Source organism: Leucopleurus acutus (assembly GCF_964270905.1).
Source record: "Leucopleurus acutus genome assembly, chromosome: 1".
Taxonomy (NCBI): Eukaryota; Metazoa; Chordata; class Mammalia; order Artiodactyla; family Delphinidae; genus Leucopleurus; species Leucopleurus acutus.
In genome coordinates this window covers 29273125-29285510 of record NC_139142.1, presented here as the reverse complement: position 1 = coordinate 29285510, position 12386 = coordinate 29273125, and the positions used below count along the sequence as shown (strand labels likewise).

At 48.0% G+C, this 12386-nt stretch overlaps 1 protein-coding gene across 2 annotated transcripts in view; it reads right to left on the bottom strand.

The window, feature by feature from the left end:
* The window catches only part of DPF3 (double PHD fingers 3), a gene marked incomplete at both ends in the record, with an annotated part of 253873 nt that overhangs the window by 52188 nt on the left and 189299 nt on the right, over positions 1-12386 (bottom strand). For both annotated transcript variants that reach the window (XM_082842438.1, XM_082842439.1), the window contains one exon: positions 2316-2444. In XM_082842438.1, the coding sequence (XP_082698564.1) occupies positions 2316-2444 (129 nt within the window). The remainder of the gene's footprint in view (positions 1-2315; positions 2445-12386) is intronic.

Below are 12386 nucleotides of genomic sequence, written 5' to 3'. Positions count from 1 at the left end.
TCATGTAGTTCATTTGCACTGAAAGCAAAAAGAATTTGGAAAGTCTGATAAGTGGTAGGTAATAAAAGAGTCTCCCGTTTTCTTTAACCACTGGAGGACATTTCTGTGATCTGCACCCACACACGTGCACGTACATATACACGTGTGTGTGCACACAGGCATGCACGCACACACGCCAGGCCCTAAACACACCCAGGTCTGAGTTACTCCAGAAAGTCCAGGGTTGTCAAATCTAACTCAGAGCACTGAGAAAGTGGGAAGTAGCGGTGGAAAAGCCGAATAAAAGACTGTACCCTGAAGTCTGTAAAACTCCGGTAGAGACTTTTTCACGTTCCAAATGGGCCCCAGGACTGCCCCCGATGAGGTCATAAGGTACCACTTAGGGTGCCAATTTCCGGAATCTCACTTTTTCTCCCAGGAAAAGTAGGTAGTGGGGTAGATGGGAAGGAAAAGACAGCTCTTCCGAGCTCCACACTCTTCCTTGGAAGGACTCCAGGGAGGCCCTAGAGAAGAAGTATTGGCCCACCTGCCTTAACAAGCATATCCCATGGGCTAATGCCACCTGCTTATTCACAAGGTGTTGACTATTTCAGGAACATCAGAGTCAGACCTTGACTAAATTATCCACCAAAATTAATCCCTGGCGAATGCAATGAGAACACCTAGGCTGGTATAAAATGGCCCCCTGAGTCACACAGCAGACAGATCCTTGGAAGAAGAAGCTGAGTAAAGGCTGTGAAGAGAGAAGCTTTGTACAGAAAAAAACAACTCCCCACTTCTGGTCCCCCATGGATCAGATCCAAGTACCCGTCTTTTGTAGGAAAGGGAGAGGAGAAATTTCAGAAGTTTTCACTGAGAATTCTGAAGCTGCCTTCTCTAACTCCTCCCAAACCCATAGCAGTCCATAAAATTCTGCCTAGAGTATCATGCCACCAAGTAACTTGGTTTCTGGTGGTAGAGATTTTGTCTGATCGTTTGCTTTTTAAAAATGCTGAAGTGAATTTCATTTGTTTCATTTTCTTTTTGAGTATCTAAATCCCTCCACTATCACATGGGCCCTCTCTTCTAAGCTGGCACCAGTAGGATAAAGAGTTCAACGTTAGGTATCACGTTTGGCAAGTGAAGGAATTGACAGAATTGCACAGATGGGCCACCCTGTCAGGGTCCTTAAGGGTTAAATGCGGAGGGTTGTATGCAGTAAAAACCACAGTGCTTTTCCAATTACTGATTTGCTGTTCAAGTCAGTCTTAAAGCTTAAACAACCCAAGACCAAATACAAAAGGACTAAAGCTAATGTCTGCGGACGGAGCGAGGGAAGAACTGAGCTGCTATAGTAAAGCCGGGTGTGGTCATCTCAGGCCTTCTCTCAGGACTAGGAGTAGAACAGATGCTGGGTAGAGAGGTGGGAAGGAGCCATGACTCCTGGCTGGTGGAACGAACCACCCAACCAAACTGTATTTCACCTACCAGTCAGCAGTTGATGAGACTAAAGATGAGTCTGAAACCTTCTCTCCTCCCTGCCTTGCACTTTGGCCTCGTTATAACATAAAACAATATGAAAAGCCAACCACGATCCAGCGCAAAATAATGGAATTGGGAAGCAAAACAGCTTACACAAAACTTGAAGACCTGTGCTCATTCTAAGAATGGAAGAACAAGACCAATTTTAGTCTCTGAATAGACTGAAGATGAAAATTCAAAACATGCCAAGTCAACTGCAGAGGAGTCCTAAGAACACCTGCCCTTTGCCTCCTTGATCGACCGGGCTCTCTTTTGCTTTCCACATGAGAAAATGGGATAAGTGGCCAATGGGGTGGCATCTATGCAGCTACCCAGGAGCGCAGGGGTCTGTGCCCCCCACAGCTCCAGATGTGGCTGCTCTCCCAGTATTCATGTTTCCACATTCTTCCGGTTTGCCCCGGGCACTTCTGCAGAACCAACGCACCTCTTTGTAACGGGCACGTCACCCGATACAAGGAAGCACGTTGCCTGTGTCTCCGGGTGTTTCCACACTGTCTCACTGTCGTCCACAACAACACACACAAAGAAATATCCACCTCACAGAAAGGCCGGACAGACAAAAGCCCAAACCTTCTTCTTTCCCTTTTCCCCAGATCCCAGGGCATAACTTCTAGTTCTTAAGCCTCAAGAAGGAACAAATCAAAATAACCTGAAAACCCATCTCCACTCGAAGTATCATCACCGTCACTTCTGCACCCACCCTTCAGCCCCTGACCCCCACAAGATGGCAGAGAAGTGCGAGTGGAAGAGTTCCTGGTCTACGGGCACATGATGCGAGAAGGGGCCACACTCACCAGAGCGTCCACAGTCTGCACAGGACACCAGCTCTTCCGGCCTCCCACTCTTCTTGTTCATGTTAGAACCCCCCAAGCAGAAGTCACAGTAGTTATTGGGAATGACTGTCCCATCCGGTCCTTTCTGGGCTGTGGAAACATTTTTTTAAAAATCCAATGTTAGGCTCTGGTGAGTCTCCACCGGCCCCTCTTCTCCCATGGTATGATGGCAGAATCTGCTCCAGAAAGAATATGAAGTTTAGAATCTGAGGTTTTGTTACAACCAAGTTGTTAACTTGGGCAAAGTTTTCTTTATGATTCTCCTCGGTTCAACCATACCAATGTCTTGCAAGCCATCCAGAGCTGAGTTTGATTGTAATGTTTGTCAGCTCTGTGTTTTTATAGAAACTACTCTGCTCTTCTGATTGGATCCCTGGATCAGCGAAGCATCCAGAAGGCCTTACCAACCAAGTGAACTTCTCTCATCCCTGAACAGTGAGCCCTTGGGACCCAAACATCAGATGGTAACCATCAACGGTGGTGCGACTAGAGGAAGAGAGAAAGGTCACTACCTAGGCCTTGCCCTTGGGAAAGATGCTCTCGTTTAGGAGATATTCCTTCTGTCTCTGAAAAGGAAAACAAAGAAGCACTGATGGGGGATCATTTGCAGGAAGGACCCTGAAGATGCTCTGGGGGACTCTGATGCACCTGTGGGCAGGTACACAGGTGTCCACTCTTGTTCAGCCCCATCTCCCTGAAGTCCAGACTTGCTGGTCATGGAAAGCACCCAGGACTAGTTAATCAGCAGACCCCAAGTGCCTAGAATCAGAACTGAACACTTAGCTCAGCCTCATACCGGAGATGGGTTGAACGGTGAGTTAGTGAGCATATCGGAGGCTTAAGACTTTCCTAAGCCACCCTTACGGAAAGGCCCTACACAAAGACAAAGGAATATCTTGGGACATGATTTTAAAAACAAAGCCTCGTGAAAACAGCACATGTCCTCAAGCACTGAAATCTCAGTGTCTAGGGGCTGGTTAAAAAGCCTTGGACAGGTTCTTTGCATGAGAAGAAATCCTTCCATTTTACTTCTTTTTTGATCCCTATTGTGGACATTTCTTTGTCATGTTAACGCTCCCTGTTTGTGACTAAGAAGAAAAGTCTCTCTGTTTATGGGATCAGCCTAAACCACCGGGGTATCTTCCTCTCGCCTATCCCCAGTGTCTGCCCCTATCGTTCATTATTCACTACCTAACATTAATCAGGGTACAAATCTGTAAAAGGAAGCAGATATGTGAGCAGAAATACCATCCAGACAGTAAGTGATAAACGGATTCACCGACTTTAATATGATTCCCCCTGGCCTCCGCTTCCTCCATGCTTCTGCTTTGCCTCTAGGAATAGAAAAACTTACCTGGGGAAGGCGGAAGACAAAAGCTCACAGAATTGCATTATAGAGGGTTAATCCATTTATCAGTTGCTATTTGGATTGTTTAATCAGTTTCTAAGTCATTGATTTTCATCTTCAGGGAGGCAGACAATTCTCTGCAAGAAAAATGTGGGCTGTTTGTGGCAGACAGAGGAGGGGGCCACACCCTGTGGCCTGCGGAGTGTGGGTTTTTCTTCATCAGTCACTGCATCTCAAAGACAGATGTGTGTCATACAGAATGGTTTTGCAAATAATCTCCAAAAAGCAGGACGTCCGCAAAAATTTTATTCTGCCTATAAAATTTTCATTGCCCAAATCCAGAAAGAAGTCCCTTTCTTCCTTCTTTCTCAGTTGCCATCTTAACCACTTTTAGAACTCCCTCAGGACTTCCCTGGTGGTCCAGTGGTTGGGACTTTGCCTTCCAATGCAGGGAGTGCAGGTTTAACCCCTGGTCCGGGAGCTAAGATCCCACATGCCTCGCAGCCAAAAAACCAAACCATAAAACAGAAGTAATATTGTAACAAAGTCAATAAAGACTTTTTAAATGGTCTGCATCAAAAAAAAAAAAAAGAACTCTCTCAAGAAAATCCAAGTATGTCTATGAAGCAAATAAACTCGGGGTTTCCTGATTAAGCGACTATCATGGAAATCAATCAAAAGATGAACAGTAAGAAGAAGTGGGTTATATTAAATGTACGGGCTGAGTGTAAAACAGAGCTAAGTTTCATGACTGCTATGAACTAGATATAAAATGTGGAGATGCCAATCACAACTTAGGTAGCTTCCTGCATGAAGAGTGATCAAAGAATCCCACGTATATCATCACACTAAACCTCTCAGGAAGCCCAGGCTCATCACCTGCCCCCTGTTCTCTTCGGGGCCCCCTTTTAGGCCAGATTTTCTCCCCTTTCACAAAATCTTTAAGCAACAAAGAATCTGGGTTTTCTCCAACACACTATTCCTTGTGATTTATGAGGATGGAGAAGTAGAATATAGAGTATAAGAATGCCCAGATAATTCTACAGTTTTCACCACCAACAGACCATTGGTAGAACACCCTACCGAATCAGGGACTCTAATATGGCAAGAAATAAAAAATTCAGAAACAATCTACTAGAGCAAAGCAGACAGTGATGGAGAAATCAATCCTATGGAGAAAGACCAATGGAAGAGGATTTAATTCACCTGATAAAGAGAAGCTTCCGAGGAGACTGAAGCAGAGCAGAGTCCCCGCATATATTTGTTGGTTATACAAAGCTCCTGGCCAAAGGGATGAAAATGGTGATAAACTTCCAGCTGCAGGCCCTGGCGTGTACAGTGGTGACATGCCAGGTGAGCGGGTACCATTTTAGTCCAGCGAGGGCCCAGTGTAGAAAGTGATAGTGAGCAGTTAGACTTCATTTTCCAGTGAAATCCTTTCCACTTCAGTTCCTACTCTCCCCTCACAACGGTGAGCTCAAGCTTCCTTCCGTCTTGGTAAAATGGCATGGGATGGACTAATCAATAGCTTTCACCTCTGGTTCTCGTACATTTTGGGGTATTTAGGATTAGTGAGGGTTCTCCCATGGAGCTCTCCCAAGTCCCCAGCCAGAAATGACCAGTCAGGCCTTAGGGAGAGCACGCTGTTGACATTGCTTCTATGACCCTTCGCTTGTCTATACATGTATACACCTGCCTCATCACCCCATATTCAGTGGTTTACTCCTTCAGATCAGGCACCACATCCAACCCATTGTTGGAAAACCTATGTGTCCTGCACACAGGAAATGGTTAACAATGATGTGTGAGATGAATGGCTTAGAAAAGGATGGCAGAGAGGTAGGTAGGCAGCCCAGTGATGCCTCGGGAGCTCCTCCTAGGGGGACTGAGGCAGAGTTATCTGTCACTCTGAATATCACTCACTGCCTGGTTTATTTCCCCAGTCTCCAAAACGAAGAGCTGGTCCACGTCCAAATGAACGGTCGGTCATCTGGCCTGGGTCATGTCTAGCTCCCCGAGTACACAGAGTGGGTGGCCGAGAGCCCTGGGTTGCTGGAAGAATAACACTGTACTATTCCCTACTCTGGTAGGTGAGACATCGTCCTGTACACAGACATACAGGAAAAGTATAAGACTAGGACTCGCTGTCTCTTGAGAAGGGGACACCAGTTTGTGCCTACCCACCCAGCGCCCCCCATTCAACTGTTTGTTGAGAAGATGAAGCAGACACATATGACACTACAGAATGGTGACAGATCTTACGCTGATGCTTTACACACACTATTTCATTGATTCTCACAAGCATTTTGTGAAGTAGGGAGCATTTGACAGATGAGGTAACGGAAGCCCAAAGAGATTAAGGGGCTGGCTTCAAGCCCCAGTTAAGAAGTGGAGGAAGCGGGATTCACCCCGGGGTTGCCTGTGTCCTCAGAGACTCTTGTCTCTAATCACACTTCTCTGCCTCTGGGAAGTCCAGAGCCAACATTGCATATATAATATTTCATAAACGTGATTCACCCAGTACTTTCTTTGGGAAGCCCAAAGTGATAAAAAGTATTGAGATTGGCCTGATGAAGCGGAAATTCCCTTTGAACTTAAGTTTAATGTCTCTACCACAGTAATCCATCCCGGTGGCCCCAGTTATTGTCATATAACCCGTGAAAACACTTCTCCAAAGAATTCCAGAGGCTCATGAAGGAATTTTTTTAAGTAAAGCTCACACCATGGCTTTATTGGCCTTTGGCCTGACCCATCCGTGAGCAATTTCCTGGCACCGTCTATGAGGTCATTATAAAAAGGATTTTGCTATAAATAGGAAGCTCGCCCAGACCTTGCAAGTGCATTTAACTAGAGATTCTGCTTCCGCTTATGGGAAATTGAGTCCCACTTTATAGAGCAAGATGACGGGGAGGCCAAAGACCCAAGTGGTAGCTCGATGACAGCGTCCGCGACGATGGCTTTGGTTTTCTGTTGATGAATGTTCATGGGCTGAGATCATATAAGCGATGCAAGGAAGCTGCTGAGAAAAGAAAGTGAGCCTTGAGAGTTTAGGGGTTTACCTGGGGGGCGGGAGGGGAATAAGTTTAAAAAGCTCAAAGGAAAACAAATGGAAATCAGAACAAAGTTCATGAGGAAATCCCCCCAAATAATAATAACAACAACAGAAGGTGGGAGGGAACACTCAAATAAATCAACCCAAGAGAAAGGAAAAGCCAAGCCCCAGAGTCCCACCAGCGCACTCGGGAAAGGCTGAGCAGTCATTCTGGAACGGCAGTGTGGCACACGACCATACTACAGGGTTCTTTACTTCATTCAGGCCACGTGTTGAGGGCAAACAAGGCCCCTAGACAGGGCTGTCTTTTCCCCTTTCAGCCTGATTTCTGCCGCAATACGCCTGCCCGCCACTCAAGAGGAACATGAGCAATGGGCACAGGCTGGCCACAAGCAGCAGCCCTTCACCTGCTTCTGCCGAGACCAGAGCTGCAGCCCTAGTGTCCTAGGGAAAGAGGAAGCAAGCCCGAAGTTTAGGCTCCTCCATGGCACATCCACGAAAGCGTGACTTCACATCCTAGGCAGACGCTCCGACCGCCTGCCAGGGCCTGGTGTGCACAGACGCGGGGCCATGTCCCGTGCCCTCCACCCAGCCTGACCCCAGCCCCAGGCCAGCAGCTGTCTCCCCAGGGCCCGCTAGCAGGGGTGTGCAGTGCTCCGGGACCCCAGGGGCACAGAGAAGAGCCCTCCAGGAGGCGCTGTGCCTCTCCTCGCTCCCCTCACTCATCCCCCCACCACCCTCCACGGCTGACAGTTCCATCCCTCCATGGGTCTGACATGTTGCCATGGCAACCAGAATCCTGGGCTCCGGCAGCCTCTGGTCTTGCCACCTGTTATTACTTCATCTCTCAAGTGTAAAGCATCCTAGCCTGGTGCCATTTGGCGGTGCAGAGCGCATCTTCGGAGGACGGAGTAAAGAGAAGGGGAAAGGAAAAGACGGAGAGCGGAAGGCAGCCTCAGGCTGGCCACACAGGGCACACTGGACAGGCCAGGCTGGAGGAGGAAGCTGCGGAGACGGGGCGGGAGGGGAGGGAGGGTGTGAGCCGACGTGCCTTCCCTTCAGAATCAGCGAGCAGGCCTCAGCTGGAGGCCACCGCCGCAGCCTGCTCCCTTCCACCCAGCCTTTAATGAGGGACCCGGGAGGGGCGGGGGAGGCAGCGGAAGGCTGAGGCTGTGAAGAGATCCGTGCTGGGTCCAAGTGGAGTAGAGTCAGGAGAGGGTTAAAGTGGCAAGATAAAGACTGTGGGGAAGGCTGGACCAGAGGGCACACAGAGCCTCCAAGCCTGGATAAATGGCCTTAATTCTCATGCTCTCGCTCACCCCACCCCTTACGTGTTTACTCATATAAATTATCCCCAAGGCCTGACACCTTTTTTCATTGCTTCCCGAGAACTGATGAAAAAATAAATCCCACGGATCCAAGGAATAAAAATGTTGGGCTTCCATTCAGGCTGGTTCTTCTTGGCCACCTAATAGCAACTCTGGTCCCACCCTGGGGCTCCAAAGGGAAGACAAATGATGCCTTCCTCCCTGAATGTGGAAGGCGGGGCAGCTGGGGAGCCCGGTGGGGGAAACGAACACCGGGGTCCACTCAGCACATGACCGTCAGACCTCACGCACCATTCTGCCACCTGGCATTGCACACAGCGTGAGTGTATGATAGGGATTTAGGAGGGGGTACTGCTAATGCAGAATGATTCCAGGCCCCGAGATTAGTCCCCCTGGAGATGAAAAGGCCGAGGGCTGATTTAATAAGCCCTTGGGTTTATGGATGGGCCTAAGTCACCGTATTGTCAAAGACAACAGGAGGCAGAAGGAGCTGAAATGGCAGTGCATGCTACCAGAAAGCTGGACACGAGCGCGATTCAGCAGTTAAAGGCACGGTCGCAGAAGCAGGCTTCTCTGGAGAGGCGTCTGCACCTGGGAAGGTGTCCCTGGCCCAGGTTTCTTTGAGTGCAGGCCCATCTAGAGGCAAGAGAATATGCTAGATGTCTTAAGGCCCCTTTTAGGCCTATTATTTGAGGATTATAATAGGGCGAAAGAAGAGCGAAGTTTTTCAAACCCAGAGGAACTCAGCCTTTCATCCTTGCTTCATATTTGTGTACACATCTCTCTCCCTATTAGCCGTGAGCTCCCTGAGGGCAGGAGCGGTGTCTTTAATCTCTGAATCCCCAACACCTGGCACAGTGATTGACACAGAGCTGACAATAAATACTTAATGAAAGGATGGCAGATCTTCACAGAGGCTTTTGGGAGGGGAAAAAAAACACAACTGCCAGGCAAAGGGAAGTGAAAGACCAGGAATTCAGTGGATGTAAAGTGTCCCAAGTACTCAGTGACCATCCTAAGGCACTGCCAACATCAGTCCTGCCCATAACAGGGGACATAAAGAGTGAGGGGCAAGGCTTCCCTGGTGGCGCAGTAGTTAAGAATCCACCCGTCAATGCCGGGGACATGGGTTCGAGCCCTGGTCCGGGAAGATCCCACATGCCACGGAGCAACTAAGCCCGTGTGCCACAACTACTGAGCCTGCGCTCTAGAGCCCACGAGGCACAACTGCTGAGCCCGCGCGCCTAGAGCCCGTGCTCCGCAACAAGAGAAGCCACTGCAATGAGAAGCCCACGCACCACGACAAAGAGTAGCCCCCGCTCGCCGCAACTAGAGAAAGCCCACGTGCAGCAACAAAGACCCAATGCAGCCAAAAATAAATAAATAATTTATTTTTTTTTTTAAAAAAAGAGTGAGGGGCAGAAGCAACATAAAGAGTGGGGGAGCCCACTGGAGAGAATAAAGTGGTGGTGGAGAAAGCCAGTGGGTCTGCCCTCCCACGGGAATCCTCTCCCTTAGGCATTTCTTGGAAAACCAGGATGGAAGGAGTTAAGAACTCCCAGGCTCATTTGGCCCCCAGGGCCCCTTGAACCTCATGTTTGGTCTCTTGCCAGGAGCCCTGAACCGTCCAGTGAGAATACAGGCCCTGTCTTACTATGTGCTTTGGTAGCTGTAGAATGTTTCTAAAGATTTTAAATGTGTGTCAGTCATCCCACCCTTCCTTGTACCTATCTCCTTTTCCTCTATCTTTATGGAACACAAAACTCATACTGTTAGACACACACCTTGTAAATATTTACTCCCAGACACTGTGCTGTAAAATCAGAAATCACGTGTCTGCTCACACTGATGTCTCCATCTTAATGGATGTATCTGGTTAGAGTTGCCACTTGCCAGGAGTTTGGACACCATGTCACTACTTCCGGGACTAGATGGTCACATGACCCTTTGGTAATGTCCTTTGTGCTCCAGCCTTAGGCCAGCAACCCCAGGTCTGTTACTGACGCTTCGGAAGAGTGAGAAGAAGACTAAGCAAAGTTGATTACTTTTCTCAGTGCTGATTAAGGAAAGCACAAGATGTTTCCATTTTCCAGTGGCAGGACATGTGGGTCAGTTCATGCCCTGGTGTAGCAACTTGTTATTGCCACCAAATGAGTCAGTTGAGGGGGAAAACGTTTCACTTGAGAGGAACTATGTCAAAAGGGCTGTGAATGAAGTGGTGTCATTCCCCTGAGAGAAATGCAGGACATCCCAGTGCTGTAGGGCAGGATAAGCCTCGTCTGCTTCAGTTGTCAGGATATTATTATTGTGATGGCAGAATTCAGCAAGCTCCCTTCCTCTCTTGCTCAGCCTTGCCCCTCTCCACCCCTCGTCACCACCACCTCCACAGGACTCGGGTATGTCAACCCCAACAGTCCACAAGGGACCAGCATTTTCTGTGTCCTTCAGACTAAAAAGCAGTACTCAGGGAAAAGAAAAGGATGAGTCTCAAGCATCAGACCTGAGGGTGAGGAGAGAGTCAAGGGACCACAGAGCTGACAGGCAGCCCAGCCTAGAGGTGAGGGCCCAGACCAGGAACACACCCAGAAAGCAAACTGGGAAGAGGGTGCTGGGGGCCACAGAGACATTTGCCCGTGGTAGGACAGGGCCTTAGGAAAAGAATGAAAACCAAGTTTCTCCCCCCAGATTGAACAATGCAACCTGTTTCCTGGTTACCTGACTCGGTGCATCCAAAAGTAAAAAGAATGAAAGGGAAACACAGCTTGGCCATTGGTCTTTGAAAGCTGGATTTCTCTAAGGCAGTGGTCCACATAGTTCACATGACTTCTTAAAAATGCAAATTCTAGGCCTCCACCACCGATCTACTGAATCCAAAATTCTGGGGTGGGAGATCCGGAAGTCTGCGTTTTAAGGAACAGGTGATTCTGATGTGCTCAAGCTGGAGGACCACGGCTCTGAGACACATGACGGTCATATCACATTGTGTCATACACATCTGTTAGTGCTGTGCTGTATATGAATTAATTCATTTCAGCATTGCATAACCCTATGATACAGAGGCATTAGTGTTCTGATTTTACACAGATGATACTTAAGGCACGAGGAAGCTTGTCTAAAGTCACGCCACGTTGGTCCTGAACCCAGGCAGTGTGGCTCTTAGCTGGCCCACCTGACACTATCCTGCCACGGGTACATACAGCAACACACCCGAGGGAACTCAAGTCAGAGTGGTCAGCAGGCCCTAGAGGCAAGGGCTTCTCAAATTTGAGTGTTGTGCAAATAAATCACTTAGAGATCTCATTAAAATTCAGATTAGGATTCATAGGTCCAGGTAGGGCCTGAGAGCCCACATTTCTTACACGCTTCCCCGTGGGGTAGCCAAACATCCAGGTTTGCCTAGCACTGAGGTGTTTCCAGGGCACAGAACTTTCAGTCTAAAACTGGGAATACCCTGGGCCAACCTGGACAGGTTGATCACCTGAGCCCTGGGTGATGTGGATACTGCTGACCTCGCTCTGAGAAGCAAAAATGCAGGCCCTCAAGGTGAGGAGTTTGGATTGTATTCAAGTGTGATGAAAGTTTTGAGAGCATGGCATGGCATAATCTATTTTATACTTTTGAAAGACCACTTTGGCTACTCCTTGGAGAAAAGACTATAAGAGGTAAGAACGAAGGCAGAGAGACTAATAAAGAAGTTGCAATGATCCAGACAAGAGCCAGTGGTGATAGGGATGGAGAAACGGAAACTGATTCGGGGTGTATTTTGGAGGGGTAGCCAAAAGGGTGGTGAAGGAAAACAGAGCCAAGGATTAATCCTAGGGTTTTCACTTCAGGTACAGCATTATTTTTTTTTTTTTTTAAGAACAAGGTCAGAAAGAGATATAAGAGCTTGGAAAGACTGAGACATAGAATGAGAGAGAAAGATGCAGGAAAATTATTGAACTGAGTGATGTGTGATTTTTTTCTAGAGCAAAACTCATTTACGAATTAAAGTCTCAAGCGGAATTTGTAAAGGGGGGTTCCATATAACATCATAAACAGCTAAAATTCATTCTAAAGATTAAATTTGCCTGCTATGGACTGAATTGTTTCTCCCCTAAAATGCATATGTTAAAGCCCTAACCCTCAATGTGATGGTATTGAGAGATGAGACACTTATGGTGGGATTAGTGCCCTTATAAGAAAAGACACCAGAGAGCTTGCTTCTCTCTACCGACATGTACCAAGCAAAGAGGATGTGAGGATACAGCAAAAAGATGGTCATCTCCAACCCAAGGAGACAGTCCCCACCAGACACCGTCCCT